We start from the raw sequence: 22,193 nt of genomic DNA, 5'->3' as shown, positions 1-22,193 counted from the left end.
TACCCTACCCGATACCCGGCCGGGTACGGGTAGCCGGGTATCGGGTAGGGTACGGGTACGGGTACCCGTTTTCGACCCTGGTGCGGCCGGGTACGGGTAAGGAATCAAAACCCGTTTGCGACCTCTGCTACTCGTATTGCAATACCTTGCTTATTTATCAAATTAATATTTCATTAAAAATTTTGCTCGTCTTGCAAAACACTCGCAGACCAAGTTACTCGCAATCCAAGGTTTTACTGTACTTGTATAGCAATATAAACCGTGAGCTAACGTGCTTAGCATTCTGAGGGACTTCCAAGCAGGTGCGTTCCACTTGCACAATTTTATCTTCCAATTATGCAGAACGCCTATGGCCGTGTCACTCGGAATGCGCCCGATCTCGTCAGATCTCGGAAGCTAAGCCAGCCTTGAGCCTGGCTCGTGCTCTGTGGGGGCGACTTTCCAGCGAGAACATAAAATCTTAGCGCGCCACAGCAACTGAGGCACGGGTGAATAACGGATGCGTTATGACAAACGGCTTTTTGAGCGGCGCGGGGTGGATCGGGTCGTGGAGGAAGAGACATCATCATTACTCGCGATGCGGATGGATTGGAGTGCGATGGTAAGCGATGGCAGGCGTCGCTTTCTGACTTAAGTCTGTCCGTGCCCGTCTGTCACCCTCTCGTGGTCTGTCCCTGGCTGGATGTCACGCACATCTCGCGTGGGGCCTCACCAGAGTGTGGTGCCTTCCCAAGGCCTTCCCCTTGACTGGCAACCCGCTTTGCAGTGCAACTTGGATTTGAAATCACAGCGTGACTAATTAACGTTTTTTTTTCCCTGACACAACTTGCTTTGTAGCCGTGATTTGTGCACTGCACATCGAACCTGTTAATATCAGTTCTATTTCTGGCCTCCCCTTCCAACAGACATTGACCAGCATGATATTATTTTTTTGTTCTTTCGGTATTGATGTTATTTCGAATTGTTTATTCGTAATTTTTTATCAAATTTCCTTTATTTTTGTGTTGTACTTGTAAACCCGGCCCTTCCAATGTAACGTGATCAGCTGCTTCAGCCGCATCACCCTTGACAAAGAGCTTCTTAGCTAAGTGGGCCTTACCCAAAGTGAACTGACTGACTGATAAAGTACGGTCCAACAACCCTGACGACTGACGCGATGTGTCGAGTGGCCGTCATTCTGCAGTGGATTGACAATGGGCAGTTGGATTGTAGGATATAATATCAAAATTACGCCATTAGTATCGTGCAATGAGCGATTCCATGAATTTTCATGATTCATGGTCTTGATATGATTTCAAGAGTCAATTCAATGGTGAATGGAAATACCTCTGGTAGCTGTAGGGGTGATGTAAACACATTGCATGCAATCGAACGTCTATTCAAAAACCTGGATTCTTACACACGTGCATCGTGACATTAAGAATCAATATTGATAAATGTATGCATCATTGCACCCCTGGCAAGCTTCACATTGCGTTAGGGTATGGCCATGGAAGATGATGTCACAGAACGACTCAATGTTTTTTCTATCACTGCAAATAATATGCGTTGCATGACAAACGACAATTATGTTGTCTTCAGAGCTCGAATATTTGTGCAAAATTACGTGCAAATCCAAAGTTATAACATGTGCCTTGGTGCAACTATTGGTAACTGAGCTGACACCGTGCACCCGTTATAATCACGCTGGCAGAGTCAGAGTTCAAACCCAAAATCACACTGCTGCCTCCCTCTGGACAATTATCCAACTCAGCCACTCGGTCAACCCTAACCCTTGGTTTTATAACTCGAAGCGTCAAAGCAGAGCACTACGTTTTGATGAGTCCAAAGCTAAAATCCTCCCACTAAAATACAGCGACTGAAACGGCCACGCACGGGCATGGGACACCCACTTAGCCTCTTGTTGTTGAAGGCGCCAATTCTCAGGGGGAGACGCAGAATTTTTTTAAAATTAAAATTGCTCTCGAAAACGGTTGACGCTGTTATGATGTTGCGTCCTGCGATAACCAATTAGTGAGGCATGGGACCCGAGCAGGAGTGCACCACAAGGAGAAGATCGTTTTAAAATCTACGAAATGTACTGCTTTATCCCACCACTATTAATTTCCAAACAAGTCCTTTAACATGACCACTGTTCACTTTCACTGGCGTTTATTTCATCGAATGTAAGTGATCTCTATGGAATTGCGTTACCATGAGGGTATTTCCGCAGCGAATCTGCTGCTGTTTTATGTTGCGGGAACTCCATCTGTGCCCCGTGACGTAGCTATCGAGTGTGCAGGCGGTGCAATTGCACAGGGGCTCACGGTTTGGGAGGGACCGAGGCACTGAGCTATGGCAAATGAGGTGGAAAATTTGAAAGGGGACTCCCCCATCGAATTCCTTAACATCAGGGCTTATGCCAAACACGCTTATGCAACTTTCTCTACCATTAGGTTAATGTTAGGTTAGATAGACACTTAACCATGCGCTGATTGAAATAGATTCTAACACGCATGGTGTGTGCATTAAATCATGCTTTTAACAATATATTTTAAAAAGTGTTTGCGCGTTATATGCCAATATTGCATTCGGGAAATTAGTATTGAGCAAAAGTGAACATATGGAAAATAAGCTACTGTAGAAACAGCCATAAAACCATGCAAATGAATAATATACTTATGAATCATGACCACAAATTCTGACAATTGATAAGATCTTCCCGTGGGGGTGGAAAGGTGAATATTTACAAGGTACTGTTCGAGATTACTGGATTAACAACAATTTAAGTTTATATAGTTTCTAAATAAACTACTTTTAACTAGTTAATTTACTAGGTAAGGCCCACTGAGCTATTAGCTCCTTTTCAGAAGCGACCTGGCCACAAATGACGGCTCAACGAAGTGGCTTATGTGGAAATTAATGGCAGCCGAATATCTAAATGCATGTTGATTCTAAATGTGGAGGGAAAAAAACCAGAGGACCCGGAGGAAAAAACCACGTACACCATGAGTAGAGAAAACATGCAAACTCCAAATATAGGGGTGTCGAGGTTAGGGATTAAAGCCCACGACTTGTGGCATACCAGGCGAGGGAGATAACATCTCGCCACCGTGGAGACTGCTGTGTTGAAATGCAGCCGCATCTCAAGCTCTTGTACAGTAACTGGGAATATTTCAGAGAGAGTTGGGGAGGCTGTCAGTCAGAAGAGGCAGAGGAGGAGAGGAACGTCTGAAATCGGGGCAGGGAGTTGATAGCGCCCCCACGCCTGGCAGAAAGGACTTCCAAATACTCTGTAGGCAGTAGAGGAGAATGACCTCCCGCTAAGCAAAGGTTGACCGGACGCTTCAACAGAGAACTCTTCTTTTTTTGAGAGAGATAAAAATAAGAAATATTGTTGCGCCCTCGACGAAGCGGCGGCAGAGTGTCTGAGTTGGCGATGAAGCCGCGAAGTGGATCGCAATGCTGTTGAGGCCGCTGCTTTGGAGTGAATTACGGCAGATCGACTCAACTCCGTGGGTTTCCAGATCGCCGCTTCCTCCCAACGGTGCCCCCCCCCCCGCGGGGGCCGCTTACCCGTGACTGTGCCGTCAGCCGCTGTGCGTTTCACATCGTTGGCACTGCCTGGCCTGGACGGCCTTAATGGCTTTCGTGCGGTGGTGGCACAGGATAGTTATTCATTGATGGTGGAGGCCATTCTTTTGCGAAATGGGGTCCCGGGCACAAGTGTTTTGGAGGTAATAGGGGGCGTCACTTTTTTTAAATTAACTTGGCTGCGCTTTGCGACACTGTCAAGGAAACACTGTTGTGTAAAGCCATGCCGCCCCCCCCCCCCCCCCCCCCCGAACGAAGTCTGTGCAGGAAATAAAATGCTCGCGAAACACCATTAATACATTTTCGTCTTTCAAGTTGTGTTTTTTTTTAATGCAAGCGCAAAATAAGGTGCGATTGTTAATGCACAGTGCCAACGACCCAGATGCTAACGTGGCAACTTTACATTCCAAGTCGCGTTGTCCTGCTCTGAGAACACGCTAAACAAATGTGAGTTTCAGTGGATCCCTGCATTCATTAATAGTGATCAAGTGCCAAGCAGCGTTACACTTGTAGCGATCATAGTGAAAGCATGAATGATTCCATATCGGCCGTGATGCATTCGTGGTTCCCGGCACAAGGCTAACCAAATAACGGCAGGTATTAAATTGTATTGATCGCGCAAGTCGGACCATGCAGTTTGCATGCCACGGTATTGATTTTAGTAACAGGCATGTAATGTGAAACGCCTAAAAGCCACGAGCCTCTCTATCCCGCTAACCAATTAAGGAGATTATAGGCAGCACGAGCAAATAGGCGGCCAGCCCGATTTTCCAAACCAGTGGACGGACGGACGGACGTGGAAATGTCCACAGAGCATGGCAGTGTTTCTGTGTGCATGTGGGTGAGCGCCCGCGTGTGTGGGTGCTTTAGCTTGCTATGTTACAATAGCCCAAGTGTTGTTGTTGGTGGGCGTGTGTCCTCTCGATTCGCGTGAAGCGGGCACACAGAGCAAAGGTTTGGGCTGAGCTTGCACGCTACGGCACGGCGTCCGTGTGCCCAGACACGCGTGCCTGAATTTAGATTGTGCTGGAATCGACACTGGCATAACACTTTAAGCATTAAACCGATACTTTGCTTTGTTCCTGAGCAGGAAACAAGGCGCAGTCGATCTATAACGTTTACCACCCCACCGACCGCGGTCGTTAGGCAGAGTTGTGTATAATCGCAGCAGCAGCAGCATCGCAGCCCTGTGCATGGGTTAAATTGGGACAGCACTTTGTTAAAAACGCAATGCAGTTAGCATGAAAATAATAGATAGATATCTCACCACAAAATCACAATTGGCGGCATATGATGCGTTAACTGTGCAACATAATGAGGCGCGGAAGGAGTAAGCGGACCATAAACCCAGAAATACAAATAATGTATAAAATATGATTTAAGCAGACTGTTGTCGGATGGTTAGCTTTCTTATTCAGCAATATAAATGTATAAAGCCATGAATATTTGGGTTATCGTCGGCAAAGGGAGGGACAGTACAGGTCTAAGTGGAATAGACGGAGTTAACTCCCCTCCGCGTGGAGGTCGATGGCACACCAACATTGGGACCAGCGGCAAAGTTTCTTGGGGTATATGGGTGGTTTAGTCGAGACGTTGGGAATTCAGCCAAGATATGAAAACTGCATCAGGCCGAATGTCTGTCAGGGTTCTTGCCAGAACTGCAGAATAATGCATGTGTTGGTGTCTGCGTGCTACGGAGCCCAACGTACATGCTGTGATACTCTTTGGGTTTTTTTCGGTAAGGTCACGTAGGTAAAAAATAAAATAAAATAAATGAAAACAACTAAATTAAATCATGACGTTTCGGGCGCAACACAAGCGTCCTTCTTAAGGTGGGGACAACGTAGCGAAAGCACAAACGCTTAAGTGTGTGACACACTTAACGGCACTTAAAGACACACTTAAGCGTTTGTGCTTTCCCTACGTTGTCCCCACCTGAAGAAGGACGCTTGTGTTGCGCCCGAAACGTCGTGATTAAATTTAGTTTTCATTCATTACATTTTTTTACCTACGTGATTTTACTGAAAAAAAACAGTATGAATCCTTGCAGCCACAAAAGCTTCGAATCTAGAATACATGCTCTGAATTTGTGGTGCACATTACACACGCACACACACACGTGCGAGCACAGGCACACGCAACGATAAAGACCTTTCACAGACTTTTGGCCCAAGTGCTCTTTAGCCAGCGCCTCTGAAAGCCAGCATGGTGCGCACAAGTGGGCTGGTGTGGTCAGAATGGTGCACGAGATGGGGTGGGGAACAGCGCCGCACCTATCCACGTTTGTGTCCCCGTTGCTGATGTTTACACACCACACCAGGTACCTGTTTAAACCTATGGAAGGGGCCAGATCCGGTTCAAATATCCCTCCCCCACCGGTGGCTGGGAATCCATCTCAGGTCGCCGCGTAGTGCGCAAACTGCAGCCAGCCAGCCACCCACCCACGCCCCGCACACACAAAGACTTTAACAGACTTGGAGCAAGTGTGCTGTTGTTCGTGAGCACCTACGAAGGCCGAAATGACACACGCAGAGGCGTGGGTGGGCAACACCACGCCCAACCGGCTTTTGTTTATACACCGCGCCCACACACGTGCACACACACACTAAACACAATTATCCCCCCGTATAGCCCTTGACAGGCTGTTGGAGCAAGTGCTGTTTGCGAGCACCTATAAAGGCCGGGCATCAAGTTCATTTAAGTTCATTTCAAGTTCATTTATTAGGTATAGCCCTGTGAGCCATTCGGCTCTTGAATCGGGTGCATGGCCAGCACCACACCCGGCGAGGCCGCCTTTGTCTCCCTAGTGGCGATGTTTACACACCGCACCAGGTGCACATTCGAGGCCGAGTCGACCTAGGGCAGAACCAGGACCCATTCAAATAAATCATCACTGTTTTCTTGGCCGTGATCGGGAATCGAACTCGTGTCGCCAGGTTTCGAAGCGCAGCACGCTCGCTAACCACTAGCCCGTCGCTCCCCACATGCGCACACGCAGCCCACACACACGTGCCATTCGAGTTCATGAGAACGGGGGTGGGGGGGGGGACACATCGTCCGCCTCGTCACAGCGTTTCCCCATCGCGATGACGACGGTCACGGTAGCGAGTTGGCGTCAGAGCCGCGCCGCCCCCGCGTCTCGCGCTGTCACACACGCGGTGGTGGAGGCACGCACACGTGTTGGCGTTCGTGTGTTCCCCAGCACCCCGTCCCACCCGTGTGTTCTCCCCCCCCATCCCCCCGTGTGTTCCACCCCAGCCCCCCCGTCCCCCCCCCCCCCCCGTGTGTGCGGTGGTGTTTTGCTCGGCGTTAACAAATGTACAGGAAACGGCTGTTGAATCATCTTCCCGTCGTCGTTATTATTAAGCGCCGCCCGTGATCGTCTTCACGTGCGGTCTGCAGCGAGCTGGCACGCGCTCGCCCCCCCCCCCCCCCATTGCACGAATGCCGTTCATCCTTCTTGGCAAAAGTGCGCTTTCAAATCTAGAAAAAAAAAGTGCGCTTGTAAACGAAACAAAAAAATGATGCAACATCGTGCTGTCGGTGCAGTCATTTCGCGATGGTTTGACGTGTGACAGGACACGCCTGCCCTGCCCATCATCCCTCGGTATACTCGCAGTGCCCCCCACCCCCCTCTGAAAAGTAACAGGACACCGTTTGCACTGCGGTGAGAGCAGCATATTTACACTCGATGTGACTTCACGTGCGATGGCTGTGTAAGGCCCTTGATGAATGTTATTTTCATTGCTCAATCCCATTGATAAAGAGAGGTACACTTCCAGAGTTGTTATCTGGGTTGTAAGTAAGCGGCTGCTTTGCCTGCCTTGAATGATTTACCGTATAATCACCCATCTCATTGTTACAATGGACATGTTGATGGCGCAACACTCGTTATTAACGTTAAATGCTAAAATAATCTTAAGTTAAATTCCCGGCTACTGCTGTCACCAGTGTGAGTGATATCTGAACAGGTCACCTCGTTAACCAATCTGCACTGTCAAGTCAATTATTTTTTTGGTTAAACACACGTGTGGTGCCTTTCTGGCACAGGTCTGCCACTCAAAGCACCATCGCATTCGTACTTGTAAACGTAAGATGTTTCAAATGCCATACAATGAGAAAAATATACTATCTCTAGTTGTGGCAAGTGTGGTTGGAGTATGGTCAAACAACCCACATCGAATACATGACCTTTACCCATCAGTGGATTGACAAAGAGGCTATTAAAAAAAACATTTATATTCATACTATGTTTTCTATGCTGGACTGCCACTTTTCACTTTTTAGTATTCCTTTACAAATCATTTCCTCCACCCCCATACCTCGTTTACTGCCTGGGCGCAAATTAGTTTACGCTCACCGCGAGCATCGCCGCTTAAAATAAGGCCAATTACAGCGATCGTGCCGGCACGGCGATGCACTCCGTCGCGGGCCCGTAGCGCTCGCATTACCCGTTCTGAAAATTATTGGCGGCACGCGGCTACTGAAAATCCCACCGGCGTCTCCCGGACGAAGCCCCCCGGCGCGGCCCACGTCTGGCGCACGCGTTGTGATTTTCTGTGGTTGATTAATACCGAGGCCAAGCAGGCGTGTCCTGGTTGCCATTCCAGCCCTAACCGAAGCTCCCGCTCACTTAATCCCCACGCCCCCCCCCCCCCCGCTGCACTTGCCCCAACCCCCACCAACCCCAGCCTACCTCGCGGCCCCCCTCCATACTGCGGCACGCTGGCGAGCGCTCTGCCTACCGCGTGCCCGCCCAATGCAGAGTTGAGCCGTGCGATAATCGTTCCGATAGGGCTGATGAGGATGAGGAGTCATCCTTTGTGCGTTGGCTCTACGGGGACTCGGCCCGGTCGGCGCTCGACTGCTTTGTGATGCCTCCTGTACCACGGCACGAGATGGTGAAGTGAAAAGAGGGCGTTGCTTCTCGAGTGAATTAAGCTCGTTTTTTTTATCCTCTTTAATAAGGCTGTAATGCAGTTCCCCTGGAAACACGTTCATTATTAATACATACGTTGCCAAGGAACTTAACACGTACAATTTGTGTTTCTGGGGTAATAGCAATACACTTCATTTGATATACTGGACACAACTTATTAACTTGGCCCTAGTAAAGACCCACCGGCTAATGAATGATCTTATTTCAATATGCAATACCGCTCTATGACATCACAAAGTTATACCTTAACAGCACTTATGGTTCTTGATTTAATTGTCAGCGGTGTGTTTTGGCTTGGGCGCTTCGTAACGATTCGTCTCACCCTCGTGATACGACGAATTGTCCCAATTCAGGTTTGCGATTAGATTCCAGAATCAATGTTAGTGGCTGTCGTGGCTGCAGGGGTCACGTGAACCCATTGAATAAAAGAAAAGCCCTTAGAAAAACATCGTTTCTCGTGTGCACAATTCGTTGCACGTCTAGAAACAATGCATCGATTTATAGATTAAAATCGATGTCTACCTTAGAGATAAACATGCATTGAAGTGTGTAAAAAAAATTGTTTTAAGCAAATGATCCGAAAAAATAAATACCATTGTTGCAGGGAGTGGTAGTGACTGATTATTTAACTGCTCTCTGAATCAGGTGACCTGAGTTTGATTCCCGGCCACGGCTAACAATCAGTGGCGAGTGATATCCAAACTGGTCCTGGTACCCTACTTCATGGTCAACGTGGTGAAGTATGGTCGAATAATCCTCATTGCCGAAAGGCATGATGGAGTAGTCACCTCTGTAGGTTATCCCCTCCGCCGGTATTGCGAGATTTCCTTCGTCCCCGTGATGCATCCTGATATTTGGACCTCCGAAGTAGCTTGCGGCATCACCGAGCGTGACGCCGTGGTGCTGTACCCCCCCCCCCCCCCACCCCCGTGTCTCCCTGCAGCCTGCTGTTCACCAAGGTGAAGCTGGAGACCCTGTGCAAGGGACCGGACGAGGCGCTGCTGACCTGCAAGCACATGCTGCAGATATGGAAGGCTTGCTACAGCCTCACCAACCCCAGGTGCGCCCTAATCACCCACCCCCCCCCCCGACTGCCAGTGCAATAGAAGTACAATGCACTTCCACCATCGTCATCATCAGGGGCTCCAGTGCGTGACACGATGTGTTGCCGAACGCGTGCACTGGCTTGCGATTCACAACGCCTGTTCTGTGCACGGTGGTCACCCATGCGGGCACTATCCAGACTTAGCTTCCAAGAACCGTTAAGGTCGGGTGCATTCCAAGTGATTTGGTCAGAGGCGGAACATACATTGTCCATCATAGCAGCAAAACCTCCACATCAATAATATTAATTGTTAGTAAAACTGCCAATACGAGGAGGGGCGGGGGGGGGCGGGGACAACCCTGCATTTCATGGGAAGGCCTTTGCGACTGCTAACAAAGCACACTGATCGCTCAAAAACACGAGGCTTAATGTTGAGCTATATATATCGGCAGCCTTTATGATGAATTTGACATTAATCATCAGTGTTCCGTGAGGGGTGCCACTGCAATAATTCGTGTGGAAGACTCTGGGTCAGTTGTGTTGCATCCAAAGTGCCGGCTAAGAGGTTTTGCCAAGGTCACACTCTGAAACGTGGCAAACACAGGCAGCAGGTTGTGCTCGGCCGGGTAGCCTCTCGGTTGAGCGCGCTGACGTCTTTCCGAGGCTGAGCCGACAGCTACTGTGGTCGCCCCGGTAAGTTCTGCAGCGAGATTGTGGAGTTTGCGATGTACGTATGTATGTTGAACTTCTTTCACACCGTACGTAGCCAACCGTGCAGATCAGAGGTGCGCGAGCGAATCGGAGGTGCGGGATAACCAATGCGACGTTCAGAGGAAGATGCAGATTTCTTGTATAGCCTTTATCAGGCTGTTGGGGCAAGCGCTGTTAGTGAGCACCTATGAAGACCGGCGCGATACACGGGGGGGTGGGGTTGCCAGCATCCTGCCCGGCTGTGTTTGTCTCCCAGTGCTGATGTTTACATACTGTAGTAGGTACTCACTTCAGGCTGAGTCAACCTCGGGGAGGCACAGGACCAGTTCATATAATCGTCACTGAGTGGGACTCAAACGTGGGCGGCCAGCTTCGTAGTGCAGTGCGCTAGAAATCTAAAACACAAAGATCTCCCGTATAGCCTTTAACAGACTGTTGGGGACAGTGCTGTTAGCACACTGTTCGTTCAGCAGCAGGTACGAATCACGTCCACCCAATTAAGACAGCACAATTATTTGCACCTATTAACAATAAATTCGTAAAAATAATTACTTGTTTTGTCAAGTCATTATTGAGCTGAAAATGTCAATCTCAGAGCTGGAACTGTTTCCCCAAATCAAGTAAAGAACCTAACGTTATAGTTTTAATATAAAATGTATTGAAATATCATAGAAGTAAAATTAAAGTTATTCATATGGAAAAATGTCGCAATTTCATGTTTCTTGCTCTGACAGCGATTCTGGGAGAGGAAGCAGCTTGCTGGACAGAGCGATGGCTGACAAGCGACACCTCCAGTATATGCATCTACCAGACTTCAGCGACCCAGAGACCGGTAAGACGAGGTGACCCGATGCACGTACACATTGGCAGAGATTCAGCTTCCTTGACTTCGTCCTTCTCAGGCCAAACAAGGCTTGCTCAGGGGAAGGGGGGAGAAAAAAACGTATTTAAAGGTTATTTTTATCTTACTTTTATTTGCTTATTTTATATCTGGCTATTTTGGGGTTGTTATGAGTTCTTGCGTTATGGAAAAGTGTTTCCCGTCTGTAGTAAAAATGTTGTTTTAATGCGATGATGTTGCTTTTTTGGGGTTTGACATTGGGTTTGAGGTAAGAAATGAAGCTGTGAATTCCTGAATTAAGTTCCAAGGCTGTGAGATTTATATTTAGTGAAAGTTTTGCTGTAATCTTCCATCATATTTTTAATAAGTCGTAATAAAAATGCTGTCCATATTTCATTTTGCAAATGTAATTAAACAAAAAGTTTTAACCCCCGTGACACGAATACTCGATGTCTGTAAATATTGAGTGTTTTATTTTAAAGCATCTCCATTAGGGAATGGCTTAAAAAAATAACTCAACACGTCCATCAATAATAATATATAATCGGTGAAGTTTGGAGCAACGGCCCTTGTGCATAGCACAGGAACTAGAAAAAAAAACAGAGTGATTATTATTGTATCGTGTCGAGTCTAGTGTAACATTAATTGCCACCATATTCTCTCCCATCGTTTACTTTCTGCTCAAGTCCATATTTATTTTTTCATTACTCAGGCATCGTCATCTGTTGTTATCGGTTCACCTTGGTTCAGGTTTTGTCTGCATACTTAGTCAGAGCCAGAGGACCTCGGTGGCATTGTGCTTTGTGGCCAGGGGGGAAAATGGATTGGGTAGGGTAGGCAGCAGCCCTGCCAACATTTGGGCCCGTTAATTCCTGGCGCTGTCCACCCATTTAGTGATGGGTGGCATCGCTATCGAGCGTGCATGCGGTGCCACCTGAACTGAAGCTCATGGATCGGGGGGACCGGTAGGGGGGGGGGGGAGCAGACCCAGGGCTTTGAAGAAGAGGGGTACATTGAACAAGAGTAGGAGGTCCATCTTCTTGGTTCTTTCGGTAAAGTCACGTAGAAGGGAAGTAATAAAATAATAAAAATAAAACATAATAAAATAATTCTCACGACGTTTCGGCCACAACGCAAGCAGCCGTCCTCAGGTGAAGAACATGTCTGTCAATAAGACATGTCTGTCGATAAGAAAGAACCAAGAAGATGAATCCCTGCAGTCACGAAAGCTTTAAATCGAAATTTAAGAGGAGGAGGTCTCCATTTTGTAAACTGCAAAAGGGCCCATGCCAACCACGCTGCGCCACTCGCTAGGGGCAGATGGGGCCTTCTTTCTTCGTCCCTGCGTGCCTTACACGGTGGAGCTTCGAGCGCCCCGAATGACCGGTGAACGATCCGAAAAGTCTACGGCACGCAAACCCCCTTTCGTGGTCTCGCCGTCCCCCGCCACCGCGCTCAATTCCAGGCCTCCATGACTGTGTTGCTCTGCACGCTAATGGGTTTCCATATTTCATAAACGGCCGATTGTAATCGCAGAGATTCCACCGCGTAGAAGCGGTGTCGCTTATCGTCCCTTCATATCATCCTAACAGAGGGTCCTATTGTTGCAACAGTTGCAACTCGGTGGAAGGCAATGTCACGAGAGAACAAAGAGGACGTTTTGCTGCAGGATAACAAAAACAAACGATGAGCACGAAAACAACTGATGAGGTGGAATCAGGTGGCAGACTCGTGACGTTGGCTTGGTTTGGTTTTTTTAAAATTATATATTTCCTTTGTGACGCGACTTCTAACGACCTTTTTCATGTGTTGTTTTAAGGCACCCTGCCAGACGCTTACTCTCATGGTTTTCTCTCCCTGTTTTCGGTTTGTAAGTAGCTTTTGTTTACAGGCCATTCATTGCACCCCCACATCACTGTTTGTCTGTCCGTCCTGTTTTGAGTGAGCCCCGACAAGCCACGATCTTGTTTTTCTTTTGTTTTTAAATCACCTTTCCTATTTCCACCACCACCCCCTGCAACCTTCTTTTACTTTAGCTTCTTAAGCACGTTCTGTTTAATTCGTATGACTTACTGCAAAAGGCCAAACGGGAGTGAAAAAAAACACCCGAAGCTCGTTGCTTTTGTTTAAAGCTCCTGGAGTCCCACCCTTGTTTGTTTCTTTGCCCGTACGCTTTGTTACTCCTAAGCACACACCCACTAACCTTTGGCCTCCCCTCTTTGTCGAGCTCACTGCCTGGCAGCCTGCTGTCGTCACAAATGACTGCGGCACTCTCTCGCTGTCTAACGAGACAGGAAGCGTGGCCACTCCTCCGCTTCTCCCTCCCCCTTGGCTCAGTGTGCAGCATGGCTCCCTGGCTGCTCGGTGCCCCCCCTGTGTGTAGGGTATTGACTGTGGGAGGAGCTGGAGGTGGTCAGGTCGGGTGGGTGGGTGGGGGCGGTGGGCGGGCTGGGTGGGTGGTGGCTGTGGATGGTTGGAGTTTGCTTGTGCAATTGTGGGGACGTGCGTTTCCCGTGTGTGCTGGAGTTGATGAACTGCACCCCAACTGAGCATGGCTGGCGCTATGTGGCTGCTTTTATGATCCCTGCCCCATGGCTGCGTGTGGCACGGACCCCTGTACGGTTGCCATGCGGACACATGCGGCGTGCGTTATCACACTATTTCAAAGGTCGGTTGGAGAAACTGAGGTGAAATGTTCACGTTGCATCTTAAGGGGGACCTATTTTTTTCTTCGTTTATGTGATCGAACTGCCCGTTTCCATCGTAAAAAAAAATCAAAGCTGTTGGGGTTGAGGCTTCAAAGCTGTCGAATTATCAGATAAGCCGTTAATGATTTCTAAGTTGCACAGTTCGTGCTTTAAATTTATGACTAACTCAAGCATTGTTTCAGTGGCCTTCATATACGACCAGGTGAAAGTCCATTGTGAAATCACGGGACATTGAGAGCTGTTTGCGACTTGGGAAGGCCTTCATCCAGCAGTGCATTGACCATGGCAGATGATGATGACGATTATAGTCCGTTGAGGTGGAGCGAGGAAATAAGCACGTGTGCAGGTGCTTAGATGACAAGTTGCATTGAAGAATCAAGAGAGGAGGCGGTCGTTTGGGAAGCCCCCTCATCCAGCTGTGACTAGATCATGCCCCATGACGATGACAGTGAATTCAGTCTCAATTCCCCGTTACATTACCATCTGCAAAGTGAGCATGGCCTAATGAGGCTGCAACCAAGTTAGCCTGAATCCAGAAGCGAAGCGGGTTAGGGCCTGGTTGATACTTGGATGGGAGAGACTGCCTGGGGATACCATGAGATGGCAGGACAACAATGGATTCTTGAATCTATCTGAGAGGAGTTTTAAGAAGGTTCTCCTCGTAATGCGTGGGATTCCTCCGGGTACTCTGGTTTCCTCTCGCATACCACTCGTTAGTGGAATTGCTCAAACATTCCAATGCAGGACTGTTGTGAAAGAGAGTATTGAGACTTTTCAGGGCTTTCTGGCTGAACAACGGACCATTTGCATTATTATAAATATTATCATTATTATTTTGGTGGCCAATGGTGTTTTTTTTATGCATCAACTGCCCTCTGCCATACAAATGTGGAATTTCCACAATTTTAGGAATTACAACAAATATAGTGCCTCCCAGTGCTTATTTGGCATGGTAATGCTGAGTGTCTTATAAACTCTTTATAATAACGATTATTCTATAATGGCATCAAAATGCACGCATGAGCCAATCCAGAGGTACATCTTTTAGCAGGTCCCTTGTTTATGAATTCATATTTTTATCTTTTGTTCTTATTTTATTGCAATTATGCACTTGCTGTCATACTATGAGATGAAGTGTCCATTGTGAACTGTGCCAGTGCAGTACATATCCCCATGTTAGAGAATGACCTGCAGAATGTGATACTCATTAGGGGGCACTGCACTTTCATACACGCCCTGCTTAGGAGATGTTCATTGCATGGCATTTAAACCGAAATTGTATTCTTCAATTCTCAACGGCTGGAATTTGAACAAATTTTGTTCGAGCAGTCCTTGATAAAGAGGCTGAAACCATCAACTTGTTTTGCAACTTGGTGCTCATCACAAGTTTGCTCAGATTCAAACCCAGGATCTCTCAGCAGTATCAGCTCAGTCCTCCAACTCCTTAGCCACTCATCCACCATGGCCTCTCCTATGTAAGTGGCGCTGCGAGTTTTATTTCGATAATTAATGCATCTCCCGCGATTGCCTCCGGCGTAGCTTCCCTGGGCCGTGCCCTCTTCGCTCACCACCGATTAATTAAAGACGGGGTTTTACCGAGATGGGGAGAACTTAAGACCATCGCCTGGCAAAAGCAAGAATTCCTTGGGGAGAGAGAGATTACATTTATTACCCGATGGCATACGTGGGGAGAGGGCATGTGGCAGCCTTTAACAGCAATGTTTTAGCAAGAACCTGCCAACAACCTTGGCACGCCCCGTCGCTTGAATCACACCAGGCAGGCTGCCTCGGCCCATCTGGAAATATCTTCCTAAGATGTCGTTAACCCCCAGGAGGGAATCGGAATCCGTCAGGCCTCTGTGCTGCCTCCCGACGGATATTAAAAGCGTATTTTGTGGAAATGTCATTCAGAATGGGCAGTTAAGTGCACGCTACACTTGCATCGCCGGCAAAGAAAGCTATTCGACTCTGCGCTTCCTTAAAGGGGTCATTCTGGGGTTTACTGCCTCAAGTCGCTGTCGAAGAGCATGCTGTTTTTGGCAATCACAGGCCTGGGAATTGGGTTTTGCGCGTCCTGGGATTTGCGCGTGGCACTGTAAAGGGTTTGAGATGGAGTTACACCCTATCCTCCGGGTGGCAATAAAACAGACTTCAGCTTCTCCCCCCCATTGCCAGGACTCGTGGCCTGAGAGAGGAGAATGGGGTTGGGTCATGGTAATTAAGAACCATCAACAAGACTAAAGGCAAATTTCATTAAAACTGCAGTGCCGTGCTAATGTATAATGTAAATTGAAAAATAAGTTTTGCACCAGCAGCATGGAAAACTGCTTAGCAGGCGCGGCTCGTGAATGCACTGCGGTTTGTAATATCGGAGTTTGCGTTGTCTGCACGCTCTTATCAGCTCATAAGAGTTGCGTGGACAGAATGGCTGGCCACACTACGTATCATAGTGCGCGCCTTGCTTTGCGTTTTATGAGTTCACCCGAATCACAGGTATTGTTTACAACCACGTGCGCGTGTGGTGCTTTATGCGTACGCGCTGTTCCCAGCGAGCTAGGGTTCTATTAGAGGTTGCCTGCCTTCGGGGTGACGATTCCCCGCTTTCCAAAAACGCATCGAACGTTGATACAATAATAACAACAACAAAATGCATCCGGGATTCCCAAATCCCCAATCATAGCTGTCTGTCAAATTTTTCACCACGACGAAACTAGCGGTATTCATTGGGGTCAGGGATCGGCGGTTGCCCACTTTTAATGGGTGCAAGGGTTAAGAATGCTGAACGCGGATCAGGTTATCGGCGCTCCGCGCGGCCGCCTGCCTGTCGTCACTGCTCGTCGCTGTGCCGGGGCATCAACAGAACCGCCACTGATAGGCCGCCACCACCGCCACCACCGCCACAGACCCCAGCGAATGTACGCTGCAGGTTAAGTGTTATCGGCTGTCTCGCAGCTCACTGGATGAGCAGGAGGGGAAAAAAAAAGAAATGCTTTACAGTAACCCCCAGCGTGCTCTGAATTTTAATGTGGGTCTAACGGACTTCTTGCTGTGTCCGTTCGAAGAAAACGCACCACTGTTAAGAAAAAAACGTGCTGTGTTAAGCTGCAGTTGTTGCACGGCGGTAAATGCGTGAAGCGGGCAAAGGTCGCCCATGTAGAGGGCCATCGCCTGTTTAGCCCACTGCTCAACGCGGGGCAGACTTCGTTGGGAGAGCTGGGAGTGCTCGCACTCTCCCCAACCGACTTGTATCGGCCACTTTGCCGTGAGTTTTAAGGCTCCTAAGCCCTACTTAGCCCATAGGTATATCACGATGCATCGATTCAATCCGGTGAAATTGATTGATTGTGCAAAAAAATGCACGTGTGCGTGGGAGAATCGATCGTTAACCATTTATGCCAGTTATATGAAAATGAGATGTCATCATTACATTTAGGCTAATGGAGCAAACATTACTGTATAAACGAAATGCAAATGGGATTGGCTACAAAATGAATACCGTTTTTTAATTAAATCATGACCCTGACTCTTGACAACTAATGTACACGCTGGTGGGGGGCAGATCATTACACACATTTTACCTGGCCACCTCTAGAAACCGAGGTTTAAGTCCGAGGTAAACAGTTTTTCACATACAGGTAGCTTGATGGATCTCAGCCTCGTCAAAAGTGGCACCACAGGGAAAAAAAAACATCCTAACATTAGCCAAGTGTATTCTATTCACTTGTAGTCAACTCTGATCGTGGAAATGCATATGCAGAGATGTTAGCAAAATCACATTTTCCCAGGCCAAGACTGCATACAGAAGGCAATAATACTGGGGGCAGAAACTTACTGAATAGCCAATCAGGGCAGTGTGAGCATCTGATTGCCATTGTTCGCTGTGGTAGGGCTCTCTACTGGATGCGGGTGTGTTCTGAGTAATGGAATAAGTTTGGATTGATAGCATACAGAATTCAACAAATGATAAACAGTCAGAGCAAAAGAGGGAAAAAAATAATGATCATACACCACTTTAACAATTGAAATCGCAGCAAGCAAGCGTCGTCATGTCATTTTGGCTGCAAAGCACAACCTGCAAAAGCGACAAATTGACTTTCCTGTCTTGAATCCCAACGTTTTTATGTTCGTTTCATGCACGTGTACGGCTACATTCATTTAAAAAAAAAAAATCTTTATGCATTCTAGGCTCTATGAAATGGGGCTCACTTACGATGCAATGTGACACGCTGTCAAGATGCAAAGCTTCATGTTTGCCAGTCTGCGGAGTTACACTCTCCGCAGCATCTCTTGTAATGCCTGATGTTACTTTGTCATACTTATCTGTCATTAAATAATCTGGCAGAGCCCTGTGTTTTAATGCGGTAAATTACAAGATGTGCGCAGTTTCGACAGCATTGCCACATGTTGTTTGCGGACACAATTTCATTATCAGCCGATGCCTCTCAGTTTCATACCAATGCCCTAGTCATCAACGCATTTGTTGTAGTTGCCTGGGACTGTGGCCCCAAGACGTGTTTAGCCGTGGATTTTAGAGTTGCGTGCTCCTGGCTGGAACTCTGCACAGTGTTTGCAGCTCAGCGTGACACAGCTGAAATTATTCGCATGAATTGGCTGCCATGTTGGAGAGATTCCAAAAAACAAATAAAATCTTAAGTCTCGGGCTTTGTGACAGGCTTGTGTAAGCCTATTCTTAGGTGTTTTCGGTAAAGTCACGTAGGTGAAAAATTAAAATTAAAATTAATAAAAATAAAATAAAAATCACGACGTTTCGGAGGTATCAAGTACTTGATACAGCTATCGTGCTGTGATGGTTCCACCTGAAGACTGAAGCTTGTGTTGATACAGCTATCGTGCTGTGATGGTTCCACCTGAAGACTGAAGCTTGTGTTGCCTCCGAAACGTCGTGATTTTTATTTTATTTTACTTTTATTAATTTAAATTTTTTACCTACGTGACTTTACCGAAAAAACCTAAGAATATGAATCCTTGCAGTCACGAAAGCTTCAAATCCAGAATTGTGTAAGCCTGTCACAAATTTAGGAGGTAAAGGGCAGTTGCTCCATTTCCGGGCATTATTTTCCACAGCTTCTTTTGATTACCATTCCGCTGATGAACCCACCCACCCTACCAAATTTTTGAAATCCACGAAGCGCCAGAGCGAGGAATGCCTGGCAGCAATAGCCACCCCTCCCCTGCCCCCATTCACCCGGACATCTTGGGACATGGTTCAGCACCAGACTCAAACAGCACAGCTGTGTGCTTGACGGATGAACTTCCTGCACGTGTGTTGATTTCTCATCTCTTTCAACTGTTCCCACCCGACCACTGCCTTTTGTAACTGCTCACCCTCCTCCCCCACCCCTGCCCTCCCGACAACCATCTTTCCTTTTCTGACCCTCGCCCTCCCTTGACCGCTCTCGACCCACCCTTCTTGACCACCTGCGCTCCCATGCTCCCGCTCGCCCTGCTACTGCTGCTCTCTCTCGCTCTGCGATATCCAAACTCCCCCGCCGTCCCCCCCACCCACCCCGACTGCCTCCACCTGCCACAACTTCCCCCAAACTTCTTCCCCACCACACCCGTGCCAGGTTCGGTGCACGCGACGTCGGTGGCCGCATCGCGAGTGGAGCAGGCGCTGTCCGAGGTGGCGTCCTCCCTGCAGAGCAGCACGCCCAAGCAGGGGCCCATGCACCCATGGATGATCCTCACCCAGATTTGGCTGCATGCTGGTACCCGCTTGCAGCCCGGCCACGGGGCACTGTGGGAAGGGGCATTGTGGGAAGTGGGCATTGTGGGTAGTGGGCATTGTGGGTAGTGGGCATTGTGGGTAGTGGGCACTGTGGGTAGTGGGCACTGTGGGTAGTGGGCACTGTGGGTAGTGGGCACTGTGGGTAGTGGGCATTGTGGGTAGTGGGCATTGTGGGTAGTGGGCATTGTGGGTAGTGAGCATTGTGGGTAGTGGGCATTGTGGGTAGTGGGCATTGTGGGTAGTGGGCATTGTGGGTAGTGAGCATTGTGGGTAGTGGGCATTGTGGGTAGTGGGCATTGTGGGTAGTGGGCATTGTGGGTAGTGGGCATTGTGGGTAGTGGGCATTGTGGGTAGTGGGCATTGTGGGTAGTGGGCATTGTGGGTAGTGGGCATTGTGGGAAGTGGGCATTGTGGGTAGTGGGCATTGTGGGTAGTGGGCATTGTGGGTAGTGGGCATTGTGGGTAGTGGGCATTGTGGGTAGTGGGCATTGTGGGTAGTGGGCATTGTGGGTAGTGGGCATTGTGGGTAGTGGGCATTGTGGGTAGTGGGCATTGTGGGTAGTGGGCATTGTGGGTAGTGGGCATTGTGGGTAGTGGGCATTGTGGGTAGTGGGCACTGTGGGTAGTGGGCACTGTGGGTAGTGGGCATTGTGGGTAGTGGGCACTGTGGGAAGTGGGCATTGTGGGTAGTGGGCATTGTGGGTAGTGGGCATTGTGGGAAGTGGGCATTGTGGGTAGTGGGCACTGTGGGTAGTGGGCATTGTGGGTAGTGGGCATTGTGGGTAGTGGGCATTGTGGGTAGTGGGCATTGTGGGTAGTGGACATTGTGGGTAGTGGGCACTGTGGGTAGTGGGCATTGTGGGTAGTGGGCATTGTGGGTAGTGGGCATTGTGGGTAGTGGGCACTGTGGGTAGTGGACATTGTGGGTAGTGGGCATTGTGGGTAGTGGGCATTGTGGGTAGTGGGCATTGTGGGTAGTGGGCATGGTAGTGGGCATTGTGGTAGTGGGCGTTGTGGGTAGTGGGGCGTTGTGGTAGTGGGCGTTGTGGGTAGTGGGCGTTGTGGGTAGTGGGCGTTGTGGGTAGTGGGCGTTGTGGGTAGTGGGCGTTGTGGGTAGTGGGCGTTGTGGGTAGTGGGCGTTGTGGGAAGTGGGCATTGTGGGTAGTGGGCATTGTGGGAAGTGGGCATTGTGGGTAGTGGGCATTGTGGGTAGTGGGCATTGTGGGTAGTGGGCATTGTGGGTAGTGGGCATTGTGGGTAGTGGGCATTGTGGGTAGTGGGCATTGTGGGTAGTGGGCATTGTGGGTAGTGGGCATTGTGGGTAGTGGGCATTGTGGGTAGTGGGCATTGTGGGTAGTGGGCACTGTGGGTAGTGGGCATTGTGGGTAGTGGGCACTTGTGGGTAGTGGGCATTGTGGGTAGTGGGCATTGTGGGTTAGTGGGCATTGTGGGTAGTGGGCATTGTGGGTAGTGGGCACTGTGGGTAGTGGGCATTGTGGGTAGTGGCATTGTGGGTAGTGGAGCATTGTGGGTAGTGGGCATTGTGGTGTGAAGTGGGCATTGTGGGTAGTGGGCATTGTGGGTAGTGGGCATTGTGGGTAGTGGGCATTGTGGGTAGTGGGCACTGTGGGTAGTGGGCATTGTGGGTAGTGGGCATTGTGGGTAGTGGGCACTGTGGGTAGTGGGCATTGTGGGAAGGGGCATTGTGGGTAGTGGGCATTGTGGGAAGGGGCACTGTGGGTAGTGGGCATTGTGGGTAGTGGGCACTGTGGGTAGTGGGCATTGTGGGTAGTGGGCACTGTGGGTAGTGGGCATTGTGGGTAGTGGGCATTGTGGGAAGGGGGCATTGTGGGAAGGGGCATTGTGGGTAGTGGGCATTGTGGGTAGTGGGCATTGTGGGTAGTGGGCATTGTGGGTAGTGGGCATTGTGGGTAGTGGGCATTGTGGGTAGTGGGCATTGTGGGTAGTGGGCATTGTGGGTAGTGGGCATTGTGGGTAGTGGGCATTGTGGGTAGTGGGCACTGTGGGTAGTGGGCATTGTGGGTAGTGGGCATTGTGGGTAGTGGGCATTGTGGGTAGTGGGCATTGTGGGAAGTGGGCACTGTGGGTAGTGGGCATTGTGGGTAGTGGGCATTGTGGGTAGTGGGCACTGTGGGTAGTGAGCATTGTGGGTAGTGGGCATTGTGGGAAGTGGGCATTGTGGGTAGTGGGCATTGTGGGTAGTGGGCATTGTGGGTAGTGGGCATTGTGGGTAGTGGGCATTGTGGGTAGTGGGCATTGTGGGTAGTGGGCACTGTGGGTAGTGGGCACTGTGGGTAGTGGGCATTGTGGGAAGTGGGCACTGTGGGTAGTGGGCATTGTGGGTAGTGGGCACTGTGGGTAGTGAGCATTGTGGGTAGTGGGCATTGTGGGAAGTGGGCATTGTGGGTAGTGGGCATTGTGGGTAGTGGGCATTGTGGGTAGTGGGCATTGTGGGTAGTGGGCATTGTGGGAAGTGGGCATTGTGGGTAGTGGGCATTGTGGGTAGTGGGCATTGTGGGTAGTGGGCATTGTGGGAAGGGGCATTGTGGGTAGTGGGCATTGTGGGTAGTGGGCATTGTGGGTAGTGGGCACTGTGGGAAGTGGGC

The 22,193-nt window shown here is 49.1% G+C and overlaps 1 protein-coding gene across 4 annotated transcripts in view; it reads left to right on the top strand.

Moving 5' to 3' along the window:
• The window catches only part of LOC133342380 (tetratricopeptide repeat protein 7B-like), a 122,749-nt gene that overhangs the window by 63,283 nt on the left and 37,273 nt on the right, over nucleotides 1-22,193 (top strand). For 2 of the 4 annotated variants that reach the window (XM_061551507.1, XM_061551506.1), the window contains 4 exons: nucleotides 9,456-9,572; nucleotides 11,003-11,100; nucleotides 12,929-12,979; nucleotides 19,406-19,546. In XM_061551507.1, the coding sequence (XP_061407491.1) occupies nucleotides 9,456-9,572; nucleotides 11,003-11,100; nucleotides 12,929-12,979; nucleotides 19,406-19,546 (407 nt within the window). The remainder of the gene's footprint in view (nucleotides 1-9,455; nucleotides 9,573-11,002; nucleotides 11,101-12,928; nucleotides 12,980-19,405; nucleotides 19,547-22,193) is intronic. The other 2 variants (XM_061551509.1, XM_061551508.1) reach the window with 1 other exon arrangement.

The sequence above is a fragment of the Lethenteron reissneri genome, chromosome 14, assembly GCF_015708825.2.
Source record: "Lethenteron reissneri isolate LAM-NWPU_2019-01 chromosome 14, ASM1570882v1, whole genome shotgun sequence".
NCBI classification, from domain to species: domain Eukaryota; kingdom Metazoa; phylum Chordata; class Hyperoartia; order Petromyzontiformes; family Petromyzontidae; genus Lethenteron; species Lethenteron reissneri.
The sequence above is the reverse complement of the archived record's forward strand: the minus strand, read 5'-3'. Positions and strand labels throughout refer to the sequence as shown.